At 41.1% G+C, this 24,977-nt stretch overlaps 1 protein-coding gene across 2 annotated transcripts in view; it reads right to left on the reverse strand.

Annotated features, from left to right (window-relative positions):
- IQCA1 (IQ motif containing with AAA domain 1) overlaps positions 1-24,977 on the reverse strand; it is a 160,434-nt gene that overhangs the window by 59,963 nt on the left and 75,494 nt on the right. For both annotated transcript variants that reach the window (XM_050916495.1, XM_050916494.1), the window contains exons 7-8: positions 15,272-15,356; positions 4,913-5,050 (exon numbers count right to left, since the gene is read on the reverse strand). In XM_050916495.1, coding sequence (XP_050772452.1) covers positions 4,913-5,050; positions 15,272-15,356 — 223 coding nt within the window. The remainder of the gene's footprint in view (positions 1-4,912; positions 5,051-15,271; positions 15,357-24,977) is intronic.

Consider the following 24,977-nt stretch of genomic DNA (forward strand, 5'->3'; position numbering starts at 1 on the left):
GTTGTTAAACTCACTTGCTTTTGTAGTGTAGATGGGACCTTTGAGCATGGCAATCTATTTACCTTCCAATCATTCTTCTTCACGCTGTAGCCACAATGCGATAAGCGCTTTGGTGTCATGAAATAAGGATTGTTTTTAGGCAATTAGAGGATTACAGTTTGAGAGAAAAAAATGGGTTTTGAGAGGAGAAGTGTGCTGTGAAGGATCATAAAGGATATTGCAGGTACAGGGAACAGCCTGGGAGATGGCATGGAGGTGATTTGGGGGCAAACAAAGAAAGGAAGCATGAAGGAATTTTAATCCGTAGAGTGCATGACATGACAAGGAGGTGGTGAGGATTGGCTGGAGGGGTATGCTGAAGAATAATGCAAGCAAGAGGATTCAGGGGTGGAACTCAAATTCTCTGCTGCACTCCCACCTTCTGCAGGACCTGAGGTGTCTGGGATCCCTATCTGGATCTCCTGCAGTATGTGATGGACTGCGTTTAGACTATCAGGCCAGCCCTGTTGCATTGCTTTTAATTTTTTTAAATCAAACTTTTTACACAAAAAGACATTTAGGTGATTAGAAGTTGCATTTATAACAGACATGCATTTATATTTTGTTAATGACACAAATATTGCTGTGAAGCCTGAAAACTCAATTGCTCCCCATTGATTTATTTAGCCACTGAACAGCATAGTGCACATATATTAATTATTTCTGTTATCCTTAGGAATAAGCAAAGCAGTCTTTTTGATGGCTAACTTCACTGATTTTATACTTTGAAGTAAAGAGTGTTTCTATGCCAATACATTTCAAATATTAATATACAACATATTTAAATAGATTTTTTTTCAAAATAATTCAGTATATAGAGAACAGCTACAACGAATATGGGCCTAAATTCTACATTAGCAGTAAGTGTTTTTCACATAGTTTTAGAAAGATCAATTTCTTGATATTTTTTCTACATTCAGATGATCGAATAGCTGAGTCAATGTTGTGTGAACTGTTGTGGGGTACCTTGAACCGATGATACCGGTTTCAATCCAGCCACGGATATGAGGGCAACAATTGGATGAGCACTAAGCATGTGTTTGAATCTTTCCACAGACTGATCTGCATGGGGAAATCCATACTGCAAGGCTGGGAAGAATCTGAATTGATTTTCACTGTGCTGCTTGGCTACATTTTCCTGGTCACAGTGAAGAGGTTCTGCCTGTGGATCTCCTTGATAGCAGAATGTTGCTTTAAGCTCCATACGGCTGGATGAAATTTGTAGAGAGACCACCGCCACATTTATGTCTTACAAGCAGGTTAGTACACAGTATATTACTATATTAAATAGTTCCAAATGGTTCAACATATGACTTGAAAAGTCACAAAAATAAAAGGCTTGTGAAGACAGATTATACTGTGCTAGGTTTCTGTTATTTCTTTCTTAGTGCCCAATGGGAAATCAGATCAGCGCTTAACAGGGAAGAGAATGAAGTTACTTTGATATCAAATGTATATTTCTAAAGATCACTATCAGACTTAAGGAATATTTAAATCTCCTTCTGGGATCATAATCTTGTTTTCTTTAAAAAACTGAAGTTAGGAACAAGACCTTGTTTGACTGCGTCACTATGACTTATAGCCTACGCTTATTTTAATAAGGTCCTTCTGTTAGAACTTTTCAGAATACTTCTGAACCATTCCAAGATGATTTTTTTTCAGTATTACAAGCAGGAAATAATGTTCTCTTTGTTCTATCTCAATCAGCCACAGAACACCTGATATAATGGACTTGATTATTACTTTACAGAGGCTGGGGCATGAAAAGAGAGGAGAACTACAAAAAATTATAAAGCCCCCATAGTTCTGTACTGTTGTTTCTTCAGCAAATCTTCAAAATTTCCTATCAAGACTCAACCAGAGCTATGAGAGGACAGGGACACATTTTTGGTATCACTGTTTATCCGCTGAGGGATACAAAGCAATCACCTTACCTCGTGAATAGGGTGACCAGATGTCCTGATATTTAGGTGTTTGTCCCGATATTTCATTCCACTGACAGCACTTGCTTTTTTTTTTTGCTCGCTGCTCCACTGGCAGCACTCCCCCCGCCCCCAATCTGGTCACCCTACTCATGAAAGACTAGAAAGTTGGGTTTTTAAGTCAGGGGCGTGAATTTCACTGCAATCTTTGAAGCTCAGAATTGGTTCAGAATGTTCAGTGGCTCTGAAGCTATTTCCTCCTGACCTTTTCCTTGGTGACTTAAAAACTGAAGTACTGTTGGGATACATTTTTGCAGCACATGTGGAAGGACCCTTTCCAATGTACTAGCTGAGGGACAGGATAGAGACATACTAGGGTTTTGTTTTGGGAGGGCCATTTAGGAAGAGTGGGGGAATTAGAAGCAAGGCCTCAGTTAGCAGTACAAGGACATATTGGTAAATGCTTCTCAGGCTGAAGAGAACTGGTTAATATCCTAGATTGCATGGCTCTGTTTGACATGGTCATTTAACCAGTGTAATTCTAATTATTCCTTTAAGCCCTCAATTAGGTAGAGATATACAACGACTGTCAGTTGGTTCTTCTCTTAGGGCTATATTGTGTCCTGCACTGAGGGGAGGGATAGTGCAGAGGTGCTCTGTACCAGTGTGAATCAGTGGAGGCATTCTGACTTGGTAACCCAGGATGCAGCAGGTATTCTGCTAGCTCTGTAGTCCTGACTGGAGCAGAAGAGGATGAGTTTAAAGTTCTTCAGACTATCCACTTACTATCTTTGACATATGAAGACAGCTACTTCCAATATACTGTAAATGGATGCTCCCATGTTACAGTGTCAGAATCTGATAACCTCTACATTAGAAAGATTGACACTTATTTATTTCACTTAGTTTAGTCTCGTGGCCAGCTGTTTCTGTGTTTTCAGACAGCTTGATGGACATTGCCTAAGAAACCCTAGTCTTCATGTTATATGAGTGTCCCACAGTTAGAGCTAAATAACTTCTCTTCAGAAGAGTTTACAGTCAGGGAATGTCTGGGCCCCAGAAATCCCCTCCTCCTAACACTCACTAAAAGATTAAAGATTGATGGTACCTACAAAAAACGAACTCACTCTAGAAAGTTCACAAGCAACAAAAGTTGCTGTTACAGCAAAAGTCAAAAATTCTGATTGCACAGCATGATTTAGAATTAAGACAATGTAGCTAAAATCCATCACAACCTTTTGCTTGGCATATCATTTGTCTGGTATGTTCTTCCATGAACCTGCTATTGAAAAAAGCCAATTGGAGTAACAGAATCTCAACCATTCAAAACCTTCAGGGAGGATAGCATTCTAGTAGCTTTGTTAGCAAAAATGTAAATTTGGCCTACAAACAATGTGAGGTGAAAAGAGCTCATACTTTACGTCATTTTAAGTAAGCGAATTGAAAAAAACATGACCACTATCTACAGAATAGCAAAACATCGGTTTACATTATAAAATAAATGGTTTGCAGATAGTAAATTGTACTTAAAAAAATTAGTCTGGAATATAAGCAAGCATGCAGATTGGATTGGCAAAATGTTAGCTTCAGGGAAAGAGTTTGCCTGTTTCACAGGGCAGGAAGAATGCTGGTCTTTCCACCTCTTGAGTGAAAGGGTGTGGGGGGCTAACTTTGCCCAGGTAATCCAGGCTTCAAAGAGGTAATGCTTGGGCAGGGTGATAGCCAGCATTTTCCCATCTGCACACCAAGGGTATGTCTACACTGCAGTTAGACACCCATGACTTGCCCGTGCCAGCTGACTCAGGCTTGTGGAACTCGGGTTAAGGGGTTGTTTAATTTGCATCATAGATGTGCGGACTTGGACTGGAGCCTGAGCGCTGGGACTCCTCCCATCTTGCAGGATCCTAGAGCTTGGGCTCTGGCTCAAGCCTGAATGTCTATACCCAGGGCTTAATTTGTAATGAAAGAGGTGCTGGGGCTCAGTAATATTTTTACATTCATAACTGATGCAGCAAGCCCAGCGGTGCCAGGGCTACGAACTTCCCAGCCTAGAGGTCCTGAGACTCAGTCCTGGCAAGCCCCAGGGCCACCCAGAGGATTCAGGGGACCTGGGGCAAAGCACGGGAGCAGACATAAAAAAAGGTACCACCCCCTGCCATGCTTGTACTCACCGTGCGGCGCTCAGAGTCGGCGACGGCGACGGGTCCTTCACTCACTCCGTGTCTTCGGCAGCACTGAAGGACCTGCTGCCAAAGAGCCACCAAAGACCAGGACCTCCACCGGTGAGTAAAAATTAAAAAGGTGCCTCTAGCCAGGGAAGCGATTCTCAGCCAGGGCTCATGGGACCCCTGCGGGGCCCGGGGCCTGGGGCAAATTGCCCCACTTCCCACCCCTGCTCTGGGTGGCCCTGGCAAGCCCTGGCACAAATTAAGCATTGTCTATACTGCAGTTAAACAGTCCCTTAGCCCGAGCCCTGCAAGCCTGAGTCAGTTAACATGGGCCAGCCACAGATTTGGAACAGTAGCGTAGACATACCCAAAGAGACCTGTGCTTGGTGGAGAACACATCATACTTCTAAAGCAGTGTAACAGCCTCTGCGCGTCTTCTTTCCCATCCATCCCCCCAGAGTCAATCGTCCCACATCAACATTCCACAGGCAGACTTCCTCCAGCGATTGTCAGATACAGGCAGCTACACAAACACCCACCCCAAGCCTCTGGTTTTGGAAGCCTAAATAAAGTCTCCATGGCCATCAAACTTAGATGAAGTAAGATGCACGAGGACCTCATCCTCTTCCAACCCTTCCTAAGTGGGGCTGAAGCAATGGTGGCAAGTCAGTTTGTCTACACGCAGAAGCCCTGAATGGATGGAGGCCAGCGATGCCATGTGGATTGCACAGGCCTGAAGCTTTCACAAACTACTAAACAAATTCATATTTTAAAATGCCTTACAGTATCCATCTTTCCTTTTTTCTCTTTTCCTTTCCCTTTTTCTTTCCCTTTCTTCTTCTTCTTCTCTTTTTTCCCCTTTTCTTTGGGTTTTTTCTTTACTGCTGCTGCTTCTTCTTTAGCAGCCAGCTCAGCAGCAACCTGAGAGAGAGTCAAAGTAACACACACTATTATCTTGGTGTTTTTAAATAGAAGGAATATTAAAGTATAGGAAGCAGGATAAGGGACGTTTCTGCCAAATTGAAATACATTTTAACTTTCAGGATGGGTCATGATTTGATATTTCTCTCCCTCTTTCAGTTTCACATTCTTGTGCTTTTTTCATTAATTGATCTCTATTTTCAAAATGTCACCCCTTGCTAAGTGGCTGTGAGTGAGTATAAATGGACTGGATTTATTTATTTCACATGTCAAAAATGTAATGATAAGCACTCAGTCTGTGCTCTGGACATCTACCTCAATGGTTAAAACCACAAAATCAGCAAATGATTTCCCATAAATGTATTCACCTCAACCCACTTCCGTTACAATAGCCTTAGAGAAGAGAGGTCAAAGATGGGCTTTGTTGAGTGGCCAGAAGGCTACTGTATCTGGGTTTTGGCAGACCCAGGGGGTTGGGAGAGCAAGTTTCAAAGCACAGAGAACACGCTGCCTGGTGCCCTCTTTCATTTACACTGAGAAAGCTCCAGCTCGAGAACTTCTGGTTAGATCAGCGATGGCTATATACTGTGGAAGAGGGGTGATTTCTGAGGTAACTAGGTCCCAAACCATTCAGGGCTTTATGGACTGAAACAACGTTTTGAATTCCACCCAGAGCCATAACATATCAGTGGGCCCAGAAGCAAGAAAAAGTGGCATAACCTAGACCCCTTCTAGTCTTGGACTCGCCTCAGAATTTGGCCCAGTGTTTCCAAAGCAGATTGATTTTATATAGATGAACTTTGAGATGTTTCCTTTAGGGATGTAGTGGATGTCTAGCTTTAATATCTGGCTGAATATAGGACCCCCTTAGAAATGGTATTCGTCTGAAGCCAAACACTATATAGGACCATAAACTCAGAGGTCCAGATTGTCAACTGGTATAGCCCTGTTAAAATCAATAGAGCTAATTTCTGACAGCTAAAGACTTGGCCCATTATATTTTACTAGTTGTAAAGGTGTTGGGTCTTAATTCTTTGTTTCTTTATGCCATTCTCTCTCCCCTTGCCCCCTTTTATTTCCCACTCTCATGCATACGATTTATATGCAACTGTTTGCCTTCTATATCATTCTTTCAATGAGTCTCTCTCTCCCTTTATATTTTCTTTCCTGTCCCCACGTTTTTCCTTTTTAATAGTTCCTCTCCCCCACTCTTCTATATTAATTTCTTTACTGCCTCTGAGTACACTCCATACTCCCTTCATCCTCCTGTTTGAACTCTCAGGAGAAAAAGGGGCATCTGGGCCCTGCTTTCCCAGAGCTGAACTCCCAGAGACACCAGGAATCATTTGGGGCCTTGCTTCAGGCTTGCCCTGGATAATAACCTGGCTTGTTTTCTCCATCTTGATAGTGTTCCTACTGTCCAGTGTAAATTGGTGGAGTTCATGGCCTTCTGATCTGGCTGTTGCAACCCTTCTGCAGTGTGCTGAAATCTAGGACTGCTGCTCATTCCAAAAACACATTGTTGCAACGTGTTTTACGAGGCATTTTGCAATGTGTAATCCTAGACTTCCGTCAGCTACTTTTTGGCTTCAAATAGGTATTGGAAAACTGACTTGCTATAGCTAAATGGAATCATTTCATCCAAAAATTCAGCTAAATATTTGCAAAGCCAAATTCTGATACAGCCTTACATGTACAGTAGGAGTAGGATATGCTAAAGAAAGGGCAACCACAAACAAAGAGTAACTTAATGGAATGCTGTCAGATTGGAAGGAGGTCTCAAGGGGATTCCACAGTGATCTGTCCGAGTCTGGTTTTGTTTAACATTTTTATTAATGACCTGTATGTAGGAATAGAGAGCATACTGATCATGTTTGCTGATGACACAAAGCTGGGGCAGGGGAGGTTACAAACACTTAAGAGGATAGAGCTAAAATTCAAAGGGATCTTGATAAATTGGAGAACTGGGCTATAGAAAAGAAAGTGAAATTCAACAAAGACAAAGACACTATTTTCTTCCCTAATATAGAATGGGGGATCACTGCTGAGAAGGATCTGGGAGTTGTGGTGGATCACAACCTCAACATGGGTCAACAACAATACAATGCTGCTGCAAAAAAGCAAATGCAGTTTTGGGCTGCATTAACAGAGGCATAGTATACAAGTCATGGGAAGTGATAGTACGGCTCTACTCGGCGCTGGTTAGGCCTCAGCTAAAGTACTGTGTCCAGTTTTGGTAAACAATGTCTAGAAAGAATATAGAGAAACTGGAAAGGATCCAGAAATGAGTGACAAGGAGGATCAAGGGGATGGAATGTAAGCTATATGAGCAAAGGTTATGTTTAATTTGGAAAAGAGGCGATTAAGCAGGGGCTTGATAGCAGTCTTGAAATACTTGAAAAGCTGCCATAAGGAAATGGAGAAAAATTATTCTCTCTTGCCGCAGAGGGCAGGACAAGAGCCAATGGGTTCAAACTACAGCATGGAAGATTTAATCTAAATCTCAGGAAAAACTTCCTAACTGTAAGAACAGTAGGACAATGGAACAAACTGTAGGGAAGTAATGGAAGCTCCTTCGTTGAAGGTTTTCAAAAGGCTGCTGGAACCATCTGTCTTGGATGGTTTAGACACAACAAATCCTGCATCTTGGCAGGGGGTTCGACTTGATGACACTTGCCATCCCCTCTAATCCTATAGTTCTATGATTTTATGATTCTGAGGGAAAAACCAGGAAAAAGGAGGAGTCCTAATAGGAAGCACCAAAAACAGGCTCATACACAAAGGCATCCCAAGAGAGGGTATTAAGGCTCAAATTTATCAAGGAAAAGCAGGTTATTTCAAAGTGCCCAACCATATGAGTCATCACAATCAAGCGTTTATTTGCAGTGATCTTGCTATTTTTGTTTTGCAACATAGACAATGTTAACTAGTCCCTTATAGCAGGACTATGGTGACCATAAATCTCAGTATAAGGGGCTTTGTCTTATATATGCCTGGAAAAAAAGGTGTCCTGATTTTTCACACTTGCTATCTGGACACCCGAAACAGAACTAGCATGAAACTGAAAGGAAGAAGATGACATTTCCCATCATGAATGGTGATGTCTCAGATGGATGGAAATGTATAGAATGTTAGAACAATACTTATAGACAATGTTGGAGATTTAATTCTCATGTCAGGTAACTAGTGGTAATGATGAAATACAAGCTCTGTGACACTGTTTAATTGCAAAAATGCATTTTTAAAATGCTGACAATACAGGAAAAAATAAAATAGAGAAGACAAAATATTTCTATGGCTAAAACAAACATATCTAGAACAGTAAAATATATTTTCTGAAGAATGCCTTTTAAAGATGCATTAAAGAACTCACAGTGGAAAGAAAGTGACTATACGTTGCAATCTTTGGAATCTCACTAGTGGATTTCCCCAAGCATTTCAGTATCTTATATTTAATTAAATATGGTAATTCAAACCCCAAGCACCATTCAGTCATATCTTGCGTTGATAAGCGGTGAAGCATTTCATTCTTCTGGATATCCTTCTACGAAGACAGTTTTAGTCCTTTGTTTTTATACTACTGCCAACAAAATGACAATTTGTTTCTGCAATTAATCCTTTTTAATAAATGACTCTTCACTAGAATTAAGCCATTACAGTTGCTGTCTAGAAATCACATCATCCCTCCAATTACTTCCAACATTCAGAAGCTTAAGAAAAGAAAGAATCTGCTTCCTGGGATTTTTGGTTGCAAATGAAATGTGTGTGTCAAGAATAGAAAGTCAGTTCTGAATTACTGTAATTTCAGCTTCATAGTGTGCAGACAGTAATGGGGATGGGGGGGAGGATTATGTGCTGTCTGCTGTGCAAACACATGTGCGTCATCCTGACTGGAGACTCTTTGCAATACTACAATACAAATGATCATAATTATTATTATCAGCACCATGAAACTAAAATAGTTCATTTATTCAGACAGTTTGTACAGGTATAAATAGCAATGCTTTAGTTACCTGCATTATACCTAGGAAAGACTCAGGTTGGAGAGTTACGTCATATTTGACCAAGGTATCCTGAACCACACTGTTTCACTATGTGTTAATGTAACCCTATATTGAAACATTCACATACCCCTCATATGGAATGTTCTGTTCACTTGTTAATTAATACTTTGAACTGTAGTACCTACAGTGTGAAAGACAGATTCTGGAGTTTCTATAGAACAATAGCTAGCTGTGCTTGTGAGTTAAACCAGATTTGAACAGTGTCTGCAAAACTAAAGATGAGTATTAATCTGCCATTGATCACAAAGTGTGGCAGACCCTCATAACAAACTAAGACTTTGCAAAGTCCAGGGGGACCCTCAAAATCTCACTCATCATCTAGGATCCATTCCTGCAAAGTACAAATCCCTGTGGCTGCTTTTAAAGGTTTAAAAGCTTAGGTTTTGTTTGTAAATGCACACTGGAGTGTAAACAGTGTTCAAACATGCCTTACCAAGAGGAAACAAACTTAAAGGTAGCTAAGGGAATTCATTTCTCAAATAGAGTGAATCCAAAGTGTTACCTGCAAGTAGCATGATGGGATTTTGAGGCTTCCAGTTCTGCCACACTTAATGGAAATATGATTAGTCTAAGTACCACGAATAACTGACGTACAATGGCACCATCTTAAAAGAAATATTCAGCATACCAAAAGACCTGTAATTTAGTTTATTTAAGCAAAAGAAGCATTAACAGGGGCCCGGACGTTACATACAACAAATACAAGACAAAGAACGGATGGTCCAGTTGTAAGGCACTAACCTGGGAGTTAGGCACTCCCTGCGCTATCACAGGATGAACTTGGGCAAGTCACTGAGGGTGGGATTCACAGGGGGGAGTTAGGCATTGCCATGCCTAGCTGTTGGACACCCTGCCACCTAGTGCAATCCACAAGCCTGAGTTCAGGCCCAGGGTCCCTGTACAAAGCATGGAGACAGGGATTCACAAAAATCAGCCCAATGAGCCAAAGAGAGGGGTACGGCCTAAGTCCCACCCTTCCACAGTAGTGAGAAGCCTCCCTCTACTTAGAATTTACAGCGATAAACCTCCTGGAGTTAGGCGCCTAAGCCAGGTTCGTGGTTTTTAATGAGGAACCGGGTGGGACGGGGGAAATGATGTGGAGCAGGAATTTGAACTTAGGCCTCCCAGGAGAGTGCCTTAACCACTGGGATATGGGGTATTTTGGGGCTGGTACCTCTCAATCTCTCCTGTTGGAGCTGTTCTACTGTGTATATATAATAAAATATTCACTGGGCCAATGAGCGGGAATGGGAGTTAGTCACCTAACTCCTGTAGGCATTTTTGGAAATCTCACGAGGTACCTATTGCATCTTTAGGTACCTAAATACCTTTGCAAATCTGGCTCTTCACTAAGTACTATAAATCTAAGCTCTCCATGTAAGAGGTAGATTGCCTTTCTCAGGTGCCACAGCAGCATTATTTCCTACCCCATCTTATTCCTGGTTCACTGGTGGTGTCAGTCAGTGAAGGGATGAGAAGTCCAAGGCAGGTCAGGCCTTCTCATCAAGAAGGATGCCAAAGAGATTTACATTTAGGGGAAGGAAAGTCTACTCCAAATATCTGCTTGGCCAGTTACTGACTAGGGGCCAGTTTCACCTTCAGGAAAGATGCTGCCTTTAATCAAGCATTTTCCTGATGATCTAGAGGCCTGGTAGTAGCATTCAAGCAAGTTCTACAAGTGGATTAGGATTTTTGGACACCCTGACTCATACACTGGCATCAGCAATTTGAATTGGTACTCCTAGCTCAATTTAAGAGGTTTGCACGGACTTAACTACAGCCATTTAAATATTTATTTTAATTAAAACTGATGCAACCTGTGAGTAGTCAAAGCCTTTAGGCCTGTGTGGAGGACCTGTTAGAAAGGGAAGGTCTTTTCAGTTTCAAAATGGACAAGATGCTAGGGAAAATATGCCTCTAGGTTTCTGGGACTACTTCCGTCTTTCTTTTCTGGCCTGATTGTTTCATCTTCTGTCCAGTATCAGGGACCTTATCTGGTGTTTTCAGGTTTCCAGCATCAATCCCAGAAGAGGAGGCTTTGGCAACATCAGAAGTGGAAGGACAATCTAAAACATTTCAAGAAAAGAACAGCTTTTTCCAACATGCTTTCCTTCAGGAGAAAGGCTGCAGATACGATGGGTTGCTTAGGAGCCCAATACTAGTTTTCACTTCCAGTTCCTTTCCCCCTCCTTTTGGGGATGGTTTACTTGATTTTCTGGTAGCCTAAAGTAGAATTACTATGGACCGCTGGGTACTATAGACCATTCACCTTGGATAGGCAATCAAGATCTTCTCTGTGCCACATCCCAATGTTCCCCTCCATTCTTTCCAGGAATCTCTTTCATGAAGAATGGCTCAGAGCAGAGTGGAAGTAGGCCTGTAGAAGTAGCATCTCAGAAATGCAGAGGGAAAGGCTTGTATTCATGGTACTTTCTCATATGGAAGAGGAAAGCAGATTTTTGGGCCATCATTAACCTCTGGAAACTGAACAGCTTCTTCAGAGAGTTCAGGTTCCACATACTGACAATAATTTCTGTCACTGTTTCATAGTTTCAGTGCAATGAGACTTCTGGCACCCCTGGATGTCTATTAGAGTTAGGTAAACTCCACCTAGAATATGGCTACACTCTGTTTGGGGTCTTGATCCTCCATGTCCATTTGTCACTACTGTTCATTCCACTTTCCTCTAAAGACTGATCTGAGAAACTCAGTTCACAAAGTGCCTGCTTTCACAGAGCCATCAGACTAGCTCAGAGCAGATACATCTGTTCTTATCTGGTGGCTGACCATTAATAGCACAATCCTTTTAGCTTTTTGACTGCAACAACAGTATTTATCAAGCAGCTGGCCGTGGTTAATGCTCATCTCAGGCATCAGTGTAATTCTGTATCTGGATGGGTAGCTAGTCTAGGCCCATTCACACCAAGGATTAGAAGAGTCACTACAGAGTCCCTAGGGCTCCAGGTGAAGGGAGAGATGATCACTCTTGAACCATTCATGTGTGACAACCCCCTATTCAGCTTTGAAAATCTCAACCAAGATTCTTATTTTTCACCCTTATAAAATTAAGCCAAACAAGACAGAAGAACTGTAATTCAATACCATTACGGCAGGCTGGTGAATACAGAAAGTCTGTTCAATCTCTTTCAATATCACATTATTCACATATATAAAACAAATATCTATCTTTAATCATAGTCTGGAGATACTTTACTTTTAAAATAATGCCAATAGAACTCAGAAGTGCCTCCTAAAATAAAAATATTTGGTAACTTTCATGCAGAGTTACAGACAGGGGATAAAAATCTGAAACAGATGCAGTAAGATTGTATTGATTTTCACCAAAATCTTAAATTATTTCCTTAAGGGACAAAAGCCTCTTGTCAACAAAGAAATCATATATTTTTCACTAAATAAATAACCAGAGAATTTCCTACAGGGACACCTTTTGCACACTTTATTTTTAATTATTATGATTAATATTTTTTATTATTTATATTTCACCTCAGTTAAATATATGCACACAATTCCCCTCAAAGTACAAAAGCATAGTTTGTGTAGAAGTACCAGGCTATATTATAAAGTCAAATAAGGTCATAGTCATCAAAGGATAAGGAAATATTGAATGTATACTAATGTAGGTTTGTGAAATGATACATTTTTATTTTATTTTCCCTTAAGTGTCTTTACCCAAGGCTTTATCAAATGTTCACTTTTAAATACAATCCTGTCTTCATTTTTCATAGAGTTTAACTGATAGTAACCAACCTATTCACAGAAGGCATTACATACAAGAGGTGAAGTGCTGGCCCCATTGAAGTCAATGGCAAAACTCCCATTGATTTATATTACCCAGAATACCAGAGTTGAACAAAAACAATTACATAGTAGTTGTTGTTCCGGCATCAACAATTTGTTGAGTCAGACAAACACAAGATCTTTTACTTGTGTATTTGACAGTCAGGTAGCAAATTCATTAACATACTTCGGTATCCTCTCTATAGGGCAAACACATTCTGAATATCTGAGAGAACATGGGTCATGTTCTGATTGCAACTATGCTGATCTTAAGGAGAAAAATGGAGGCAGAAATTCTGTCAAATCAGATAATTTTGATAATGTTGCCAGAAGAAATAGGGGTATTTTTCTTCTCTATTGTTTTCTTTTAGGGCAGGGAGAAAGCGGATAGTAAAACAATCTCTCAAGCTGTTGTTCCAGGTTTTAGAATTCTTGTATTTAGAATGTAATGATGAAGCAAATGCCCAAGAAATATAGCAAAATAAATGAAGATAGGAATTAAAAAAGGGGGAAAAACATACTCCAAAATCTACTGCAAATCAGTATTGCTTGGTGGTACCATTTCTTTTCATATTTTCTTTTTGAATTTTGTTTGTTCTTTTTATTGGCAGGGGCAGGTCTAATTATCCTCATGTCCCCTGAAGCCATCTCTAATAATAAGCAATACCTGCTGGAGAGCTCCCCTGCTGCTTAGAACAGCCTACAGAGCCCTCTTGACTCCAGCATATGTTTCTACTTTAAAACCTGAAAAACTTAACGGACTGTTTTTCCTCATTCTGTCTGGGATGGAACAACAATGAGGTTTAGATAGAGAGACTGGCAGGCTGACCCGAGCAAACTGTAAGCTAGAGTATGCCCAACTTCAGTTTGGGTGAGACACAGACACCCACTTCTTATCATTTTCCTTATTCTGAGCAAAGTAACTGACATTCAGAGCACTCTGCCTTAGACTAGGCGAGTCAATATTTACACAATATTTACAGCCAGTCTGGTTCACTCAGTGGGTCAAATACTACTCTCATGTACAGGAGTTCCTAAAGTTATTTCCCTAACAGATTCATCATCCAGCTAAGGTCACTTTTGGTGGAGGAAATGGCTCTGAGTGCCAATCTCTGCCTTTGCCGTGCCAACTGAGCTTAATCACATTCTCCATGTGACATCTTGATGGTCAAGGAAAGAGATTACAAGCTGCTTTTATTGGTTAGAGGGGCCAGAAAAAGGTTTTAACAGGAAAAGCAACTGAGAGGGGTTGCAAAAAGGTGTAAGATAAACTAAGCCTCTTCCCTCACTTTAACTCAAACCTTTTTATTGTTCAGTGGCAGTAAATTAAAGCAACTTAAGCCTGGTGTATATTAGAAACCTTTATCTGGTTTAACTAAATATTTTAAAATCAGTGTACTTAGACTAGTGCAAACACCTATGTAGAGACATACGAGTCCTTACTTAAAATGATTTAGCTTAATTTGGTAATTTACTGATGCGAACTAAACTTCTTAAAACCAGGTTTAAAATGGATTAAATGTATCTGCATTGGGGGTTTGCATCAGTCTAACTGAATACATTTAAAAAAAAATTCATTGAGGTAAACTGGTGTAACTCTTCTAAGAGACTTCTTTGCCCTTGACTCCCTTACACTCACTCATCAATGTGTAATTTACATACTTTATATATCGCCTTCAAATGTGGCTTAGTTGCTACATGGGAATTAATCTCTGTTTATAAAGGCAGAGGAGTAATGGAAACACTAAATTTACTTGCTTAAGAAAGTAAATAAGGAAGTGTTATTTCCTCCTCATAGCACAAGAACTAGGTTTCACCAAATGAAATTAATAGGCAGCAGCTTTAGAACAAACAAAAAGAAGTTTTTCTTCACACAACACACAGTCAACTTGTGGAACTTTTTGCCAGAAGATGCTGTGAAGGCCAAGACTATAATAGGGTTAAAAAAAGAACTAGATACATTCATGGAGGATAGGTCCATCAATGGCTATTAGCCAGGATGGGCAGGGATGGTGTCCCTAGCCTCTGTTTGCCAGAAGCTGGGAATGGGAGACAGGGGATGGATCACTTGATGATTCTTTGTTCTGTTCATTCCCTCTGGGGCACCTGGCATTGGCCACTGTCGGAAGACAGGATACTGGGCTAGATGAACCTTTGGTCTGACCCAGTGTAGCCATTCTTATGTACTTTGAGCACATAGCCATTGCCATCCCGATAACAAATTTAACCACAAAATTTTAGAGCAGTGGAGACCATTGGTATAAAATCTCACTTGGGTAGGCATGGACACTTTTGTGTCTCTTAGTTTCAATCTCTAAGCATTTTATCCCTTTTTGAAGGGGGAAAGACATTAAAATACCTGGTCTGGGGTTTTCTGAGAAAAAATCGCAGTTGAACCTCCCTCCTCTTCATTAGGGTAGTCAGGAAACTTGCCTGTAATATGCCTGCATGTAAAACAAAAGAAGAAGCAATTAAAATACAATACCTGTCAATCCTATTATTAACCTGATAACATCAATGTGTTATGGAGGATCATCCCATCCCATCATACTCAAGATTGAAGGAATAACATCACCTTCTAAGTCAGATATTCACTCAGCAAATTCATTGTCTTTCTGTTATGTTTGTACAGAATCTTGTCTATGATTGGAGTCATTAATTACTACTGCAATAAACATAAGAAATAAAAATACATGTATTATAATTGCAGGCACTTTGGCTCGCATGCTGAACAATTTCTATTTGCACATGTATAAATAGCATCAGATGGAAAAACTGGTTCCCTGCATTTGCAATAAATCAACATACATGTGAAAAAGGATTTTCTCACTTATACTACCAACAGTTTTTAGAGGCCAGTTGAAAAATGGCCCTTAGAACCAAAAGAGAAGGATAGATCGTCTGTTCTGTTTAATGTTAGGCCATATTTGATTTTAAAAGCATGCTTTATCTCTAAGATAAGTAAGGATTCATTCACATTTTTGACTCAGTGAAATAGTTTAATATTATATTAGATGCAGCTCCTATGTTTAAATAATACTAAGAGTTTGACTTAAAGCTGAAAAAAGCCAGGGCATTAGACATTAGGGTGGTTACTGCTTTCTTATTAATGCTAGCTGAAGGGGAAAAATGACAATGTGAACTAAAGTGAAGAATTAGTCTGAACTCAACCCCTTTACGTAATTTACTATAAACATGTATTACAAAAATGTTCTATTTTGCTATTTTGTTTACTTTTTATTTAAAAATCGTTCACAGATGCAAATGAATGTTACTTTCTTGAGAGACAAAACTTCTGTTTCTTGAGCAATAGCCTAGGCAGATTTTCAAAAAAGTTAACTGTGAGAGGCATTTTTTTTGTTAAAACTTGTTAAGTCTTTTAAAGATAATTAGGGTGTGCTGAATCCAAATATGGTTGTTACCAATCTGTATGCTGTGTATAAAGGCCTCACAAACAAAGTAACATGTAAATTGCTGGAGTGTAAATCTTTATTTCCCTTTTTGTCTAGGGATTAACATACTTCATTTGGATATTAATGAGCAATATGATGTAATGAAAGTGATCAAATAGTGATCAACCTTTTTAGAAAGCCGTTGGATTTCAGTTTCTCATTTGCAAGACGTACTAGAAATATTTTAATGTTATACAACCATGAAAGAGCAACACATAATCTGAAAACACCTATTTTTGAAACAAGTGAAAATATTTCTTGACTAAACTTTAAGTAAGCATTTTAATGCACACAAGTTAAGCACACATCTTAATGTACTATTTCAAGAAACGCTGGTATACAGTGGCAGATTGAATCAGTCTTTTTAGGTCACATATTATGGCACAGCTATTTATTTGATAGTACTGTCCTGGTGACCTGTCATGTAAGTTGGTACAACCTTGTTCCAGTTCTCTGCATTTGCATGCTCTCCTGCACAGACAGGCTGCGCTGCCCTGCACCTGCGTCACTGACTTCTGCACCCTCTTGTACAGCCACAGAATATTGCCTCCATGCAATCTGCTGGCATTGGTGGTTGTTACATGAACTGTCCTCCAGTTTCCAACCCATTGTCTTTGGAGGAGGAAATACAGGATTTTTGGGCAGTGGGACTGTCTCCAAGCTAGTGACTGGTAGTGAGCTTTCTGCATGTGACCAAAAAGTTCCTCACTTGTTGGGGGTAAAGCTTATGATAACTACGTGTGTGAACAAAGTAACGTGCTTTGTCAGTGCTGGGGACCTCTGGCATGCCATACATTTTATAAATAAACTTTTCTGCATTCTTCACCTCCTTTGAGTCTAGGTCACATTTTACAAGACGGATGGTGTTGCTGAAAAACTTTACATGAGATCTTCTTGCTTTGTCCAGCAATAAAAGTAGTACCGGTCAGGGCATGAAACGGGAGCAGAGTTCTCCGAACAGTGGGTCCATATTGTACTTTCTCACAAATGGCATGAATAGGAAAGTACTTTGGCTTCATCCAAAGCTGCCTACATGACATTTTGCTATAGCAACCCCAACCCAAAAAAAGCCTACATCAGCATCCCTGGCTGCGACAACCACACTGTCAGCATCAGTGTGGACAGTGTAAAATCATTTTTGTGTCTGCTTCTTCCTGATGAGCACACACTTGACTGGTGTCACAGACTGCTGTTGAGCACTGTATTTCAGTCTCATCCTGAAACCCACCAGTCAGACTGATGATTTTGTCATGTGGTTCTTCTGTCATTAGTTGCTTATATAAAAATGTTTCAAGGTCCTCCTTATTTTCTGGAAACTCAATGAACTCCATCCAGTTACTTGGAAGATGCACATAATTTGATTTCCACCAGTCTTCAGATGGGTCTTGTACCTCTTTAGCATTTTTGTGTTGTACCACACTTAACAGATTCCTTGTAGGACCTGTCAAACACAATGTCTATTCTGTGGAAGTCTGCTCCAGTCCTAAGTACTGTTTTTACAAATGTCCCTGCAAGGTCTCCAAATATTTTGGATACTGATGGCTTTCCTATAGCTTGTCCCAAAGCTTGTGTGTCTGTCACAAGACAGCTTCTCCCCAAAGGGGTAACTAATGGTGGGTACATCACCCAGTACTGCTTTTGTACTTGTTCTCGGACTGCCGCTTATGTGTGCTAATGCCAAAGGGGCAGGCATTAACTCATGTTTCAAAATATATTGCAAATTCATAGTCCTGCCGGCTTCATAGGCTGTGATAAGTTGCTGAAGAATATTTCTGTCTGCCTTCATGCTTGAGGTTTTTTCTTTTACTTCTTTCCCTATCTCATGTATCATGGAAAAAGTTGGAGCATTATTTTTTGGTAGTGGATCATGAATGTGTACACATTCAGGTTCTCCCTCTTGTGCCAAAAGCCATTTCTCCACAAAGCTTTCCAGCTGCACTTGTTCTAGGATCTATGCCTTCAACAGTGTGTCTTGTATCGCTCCAGCAGCCAGATCTTTTGTTGCAATATTTTGCAACCAAAAATATTGTTCCTATCTGGAGAAAATCTTGAACCTCTGAAGTGTTCATAAGTGCGCACTTTCTTCTTCTTTGGCACACTGCTTGGCTTTCTTGACCCTGTAAAGGGTGCACCAGTCACCACTCACTGCTAGGGCACCTCCTAGCTGACTGTTCTGGGGATTAGCTTCTTCCAGGTCTGGTGCCCCCTCATGTGCACTGCCATCCCTCTCTCTCTCTCTTTCTCTCTCGGAGACTCAGGGTGCTCTCTCTACATGGCTTGGCTGTTCAGCCAAGTTGCTGTGTATTTTCCCCTTCTGGGAGGTTATCAAAGCCTCTCCATCCAAAGTGGCAGTCTTCTCCCTCACTGCCCTGACTGTGCCACTTCCTCAGTGGCTGGTAGGGGAACCCAGACCTGTCCTCTACACCAGGTTCAGCTCAGGGACTCTATTCAGTGACCAAGGTCTGCAATGTCCCACCTTGCTGCCATTTTCCTGAGACTTTTTCTACTCTGCGCCTCTCAGGATTTTGCTCCATTCTCCTTCTGAATAAACTCTTCCTTCATGGCCTAAATCTCCTGGGGTTTTTACTCCCCTGCTGAGTTTTCTTCCTTCTGAGTGTCCTCCTGACATCCAGAGAGTGGCTGCAGGCTCCTTCACTGCAGCCCCTTTTGATTGCCAGCTTCCTGGGTTTATATTAACCCCACCTGTTCCTTCTCAGCTGGGCTCCTTCATCAATCTATGGTTACTTAGCCCACCTAATTTCCCTCATCTGTGGTCTATCCACTTAATTGGCCCCTGCTCATCCTTATTAACCCTGCCTAGGCTAGTGTGAGATGAACACCCCATGAAAGATTTGTGAATAAATTGGTCATCCAAACCAACACGGATGTCTAGTGTCTGCTGTGATAGGGACTCTCAGGTTGTAAGAAAAGGCCTGTCTGCTGAGGGCTGAGTGTCGGCAATGCCTAAAATTCCATCTCCTTTCTTTCCTGTGCCATTAAGCTACTCTTGGCTCTGATCAGGGTCTACTTGGTTGAACTTCTGACATGATCTCTTGACAACAAAGTTCCCTTGCAGGAATTCCTCAAGCACTTCAGCTGGTAGTTGATGCATTTCTGCAATGCAGATGGCACCCCACTTTGCATAGTTTTTGTGGTCATATCACATGAAAAATGGCAGTGTACGCTTGAAGGGTGAAGAGATGCATCTCCCAATTTCTTTCTCTCTGGGCATGGTTGAACATGAACAATAGGGCCACCATTTTCATGTACTGTCACCAAAACCTGAAGTTCACACTACCTTGACCTTTGCTGCTCACAAACGTGGATGTGAGATTTCAAACTCTTTCAAGTGCAAACGGACGTGATGTCACTAGAAGAATGTGACTGGTGAGCTTTGACAATATCCTCTTTGTGCTCTTGATCGTGCACTGCTATAAAATCCAAGAGTTGTGGAAGAAGCAGGTACCACAGTAGCTTAAAATGTCAGTTTGTGGGCCCATGTTGCCTTAACGTATGACTTGCCATTCGTAGCTTGCTCGGTAGAGTTTGGATCAAGAACTCCACTTTCAATCCAGTGCAAGTCCTGAAGCCTGTGTGTGCTGGCCTATAAGTTCATCCCTCCTAATCATGGAAAAGTCACTCTCTCTACTCTAGTGTGGCCCATTTCAGTTCTATCAGTTTATGGTACAGTTTCATCAACAGTTAGACCCACAAACTGCAGCCTGAGCACAAACATGTGCACATGTTTGTATCTCCATACAGGAGTATTGAGTGTGTCTAGTTTATGGGCAGAAGCTTGAATGACTGGCAAGTATCCAGTGGCAGTTTATTTCTGGTTCTGTTGTGTACAACTGGTTGAAATGGGCCCATCCACCTCTTGGGTTCTCATTTTGATATTTAATGATAAAGCTAAATATCAGAAGCTCTTCTTGTCTGCACTGTTCTTCACTGTTCTTCAGAGTCTTAGTACCACTCTTTGCAAACATGGTCCTTGAATACTGGTTTAGCTTTACCATTTCTTACATTGGCTGCTTTGATGGTGTCGACTGCTTCGGGAGCATTGAGCATGCTGCTGTTTAGATCATTCAACATTTAGATAAGGGATAGATTCTCTTTGCCAAACTTGGGTTGCATGGAATATGTTCTTGCCATTCAGAGAGGCATCATTTATGGAAATATTGGTGGCTTTATAGTGAACAAACTTCCTGGGAACCAGGTCTTGGGGGAATAACAGCACCATTCTCAGCATCCATATTTTGTTTGGTTTTCTCTGCAAGGGCTGTGTCCACCTTTAGGATTTCTTCATAACCACATACTGTGGACAGCCTTATGGGAAAAGCTGAACAAGTTGTTTTGACCTTATTGCCTGATGGGAGGTGCATCCCAAGTCCAATATGCTTTGGCGTCCCTTTCTTTCCACCACTCACACCGTATAAAATGTCTTGAGCTACACTAAGCATCTTGAATTTCCCTAATTCTTGTTTCTCCAGGTTCTCTTCAACAGCATCACAGTCAAGGAGAAATTGGCCTTATACTACTGGTGAAGGAACATGTACAGGCTACCTGGAGTACAAGCAACTGCGTCATCCTCACTGACGTTGAAACCTTTGTGGCCAGGATCTGACCAAGTATCTCCCCGAATTTTCAATGCAACATGTACCAGTGACAGAAATATGTCTTCCTGGGGCTGGTAAAAGCAGATGGCCATCTCATCATTGTGGCAAGAATTCATCGTTTGTGAGATGGGTACATATTTATACTTGGCTGGAACTAAGAGTGTTTGCCTCGATCAGTCTCCTGCTGAGAGACAATGAAATGAAGTGAAATAAATCATAGAACCATATGGTTGGAAGCCCCCAGCTCAAAGCATGACCTGATCCCCAACTAAATCATCCAAATGAGCATGGTGTTTTCCCTTGAATGATGATTGACAACTGATATAGGAATGGGGAATTTCAATGCCAGTTTCCTTTGCAAGATTGCTGTAATGATGGCAAAACTCAGATACTTTCATTACATGGCCTTTGATTGGCTGCATGCTGACGCTCATTTTGAAGCCAAAGTATTGCTGTGTCAGTAATTTTGGTACCCTCATTCTTTTACATTACAGACCTCATAAGTGGGATGTAACAAGTCAGGTAGTACCTGCCTTCAGCAGCTATGAGGTCATTTACTCCAGTAAACAAACACTCATTTTGTGATCAAATACAGCTGCCTTCGTTATCTGTTCACTCATTTTGAATGTAGTTACGAAGGTATATCTCTGTTTAGGGCATGCATCTTGACAAAACAGGCAGCATCTCCAGCCTATAAGTTTCAGAGAACTGGACTGTCTTGTATTAGACACTGGTCTCTGTATTGGGGTCACTACATCTTGCCCCATCTGATACAGCAGTTGCAGATGCTTTTGCTTTCTATGACCTCTGGATTTTGCCTTTGTCAATGTATTGGGCATAGAAATTTCAGTGCCAGATGACTGATAGTGTCTGTTCTGAATGAAAGCTGGACTCACTTGGGTCAATGGCCTCTTTGCATTTGACATCTCATTGTTTCTTTCTCGTGGCTGTTGCCCTCCTTCTTGTGCATGGGCTTCACGCACATCTTTTTTACTTGATTTTTGGCAAATAATGCCGACACTCTAGGAAACTGGTGTGGATCTCTTGAGACTTACTACCAGTTCCATGGTTTGCTACAACTGGAACAATATGAGTGCCATAAACCACCACCACCTCTAACTACTGTCTCTGTTAAAAAACAAAAACAAAACACACAACAAAAAGCCCATCACCCTCGCTTCTATGTTAATTCTACTCTCCAAAGCATTATGTACTATAAAACAAATACTAAGCATGCAAGAAAATTAAAAAAAGATTTCGCATATTACAAGAAAAATGTCTGTGTTATGATTAATTTCTAATATTATAGTATATGGATGACTAGATGTTATAAAAGTTGCAATAGGTGTAAAAACCATGCTGTGTGCCTTCTCATTGCTTTACTTAATAGATGAAAAGGACTTGGGCTCGCAGGGCTTGGGCTCTGGCTCTAGGGCTGAAAAATTGCTATGTAGGTGTTCTGGCTCAGGCTGGAGCCTGAGCTCTGGGACCCTGGGAGCGGGGAGGGTCTCAGATCTTGGGCTTCAGCCTGAGCATCTCCACAGCAATTTTTAGTTCTGCAGTCCAAGCCATGCAACCCCTGGTCAGCTGACCCATGCCAGCCGAGGCCATATCGCGGGACTGTCATCCCTGTATAGACGTACCCCTAGTGTACTGGCTGAGGGGTTTATTCTACCCTTTCTGGGGGGACAGTGCCCACGGAACATATGGTCCAATATCCGTCCTGGTGGGCCTGGGCAGCAGTGAAAAACTTCTACTGGGCACACAGCATTTGCTGATCCAGAATGGAGCAGCATGTGTCCTGGCCTGCCTAATATGTGCTAAAATGCTAAGTAGGAATCCTGCCCTGCTTCTGTGCAGCTGTACTTCGTAGGAAAGAGGCTCCCTTCCCCCAGTGCACCCATGCAATATATATAGGGTGGCTTTTGGCAATAACCTCATATTCAGATAGTTTTTCAAATGAAGTTGCTTGGTTCTGTTACATATGCGCATAAATACTTTTACAGACATATGCTTTATGTAAATGCTACTGCTGTGTAATTAATTCTAAACTGACACTTGCTTTGAAAATTCTTGGAAACTATTTAATATTCATGACTATAACAGGATTTTTAAATGCTAAAAGCAAGTAACCAGAATACATGAGATGCTGTGTCAAATTTCAGTCCAAAATGAAGTTTTACATTCTCCATATTATGAACTTTGGCATGACAAGGTTTCTTATGGGAGTCCTCCTCCATTCCAATTCCATGGTGTGAATGGCACGGTTTTGTTGTAAGCCAAGTATTACAGATGATATACCAGCAGACACCTCTAGCAAGCAACAGCCCTGATAATCAGAGTGGTGACTAAAATAACATTATTCTAATTCCCACAGTGTTTCGGGCTCAAAGAGCTGGGGTATGACAGCATTTATTGCAGGCCACAGCCCATTTGTAGAGTGCTGGAGATTAATTGAGAACATCAAACTACTTGCTGTCAGGAAGATCACTCTTCATTAAGAAATTTTTAAAAAAGTATCTGGTCCATGTTTCCCTCTAGTCTGTTCAGTGCTCAGTTCCCACAGAAATATCACCTGAATGTTTTCTCAGCATCCATAATGGTCTCTACATCTTTATTTCACTAGGAGGGTGGTGAAGCACTGGAATGGGTTACCTAGGGAGGTGATGGAATCTCCATCCTTAGAGGTTTTTAAGGCCTGGCTTGACAAAGCCCTGGCTGGGATGATTTAATTGGTGTTGGCCTGCTTTGAGCAGGGGGTTGGACTAGATGACCTCCTGAGGTCTCTTCCAACCCTGATATTCTATGATTTTATGATTCTGTGACAGATCACTCACAAAATGCATGGGCCCTGTGGCCTTTTTGCATTTTTATTTGTCAAGGAAAGGGGAATAGTGTCCAAAAACACTGTAGTCAGGTAAGTCTTAAATTAACCAGTTACATAGTGGGGCTTGGTAGGAAAAGCTTATACTGGGGTAAGAAGAATAACATTCTGCTTGTACTAGAGAGCATAATGTAGCCAGGAGAGATACTGTCTGAATGTAAGACTTTGAAGAGAGACCCGATTCAGAGTCAAGCTTAATGAGTGTGGCACTGTTCTTGTTTTCTCTACAATGCAGAACAATCCAATCTTGCTTTACCGCATCTCATAGAAATGTAAACACCCAGAATTGGATTACGCAACCCTCATTTTTAACTTGATGATCATATATGGGAGGTGAATCAAAGAAAGCTCGAGGAAGGCAGAAAGCAGCAGCAAGTGGTACAGTATCCTATCAGATTTTCATATATAGCGTACAATTTATCTGTAAAACTGTTTAAAATGATTATGATTGGGAGATATTAGTTTGCAGAGAAAAGTTTCCTAGCATGGTCACTGGGTGGGATTGGGTTCAGTGGCTGCAGCAGAAGCCAAATGGAAGACGCTGCAGGTCAGGGTTAGGAAGAAATCACTCTCTGTCCACCATATCTGTGGAGACTAGCTCCAGCAGAGGCAATAACCTAGAGAATCCCTTGTGCCCACAGAAGAATAAGGGCTACCACTTTCTGGTCCTCAGGCAGGGACCCAGCAGTGCATTTGCATAGCGCTGGGCAAAATGAAGCCTCAGATGATCAGGATTTTTCAGAAATAAACTGCTTCTGACTCAGTTAATGAATTTTAGGGAGCACTGTAGGCAAATATATTTCCCTCAAACTAGTGAGTCTGGCTCAAGGAACTCTGACGTGTTTCTGCTGCAAAAGACAGTGCATTTCTCAGGGACTGTGGAGAAAGGGGATCTTGGAAAATGAAACAGTAGAGTGTGGTGATCTGTAAGAGAGCCAAAGCACTTGAGAAATTCATTTCCTTTTTGGAAAGCCGTGAAATGCTTTCAGCAGGAGCGTAGTACATTTGGCAATCCTTACTTCAGTGAACAGACTTACAGACACATGCTCTAAACATTAGGCATTGTTAATCAACAATTAAATTAAACCCAATGAGAAAGTTAAACCAAGGGCA

This window comes from Gopherus flavomarginatus, chromosome 10 (assembly GCF_025201925.1).
Source record: "Gopherus flavomarginatus isolate rGopFla2 chromosome 10, rGopFla2.mat.asm, whole genome shotgun sequence".
Lineage (NCBI taxonomy): Eukaryota > Metazoa > Chordata > Testudines > Testudinidae > Gopherus > Gopherus flavomarginatus.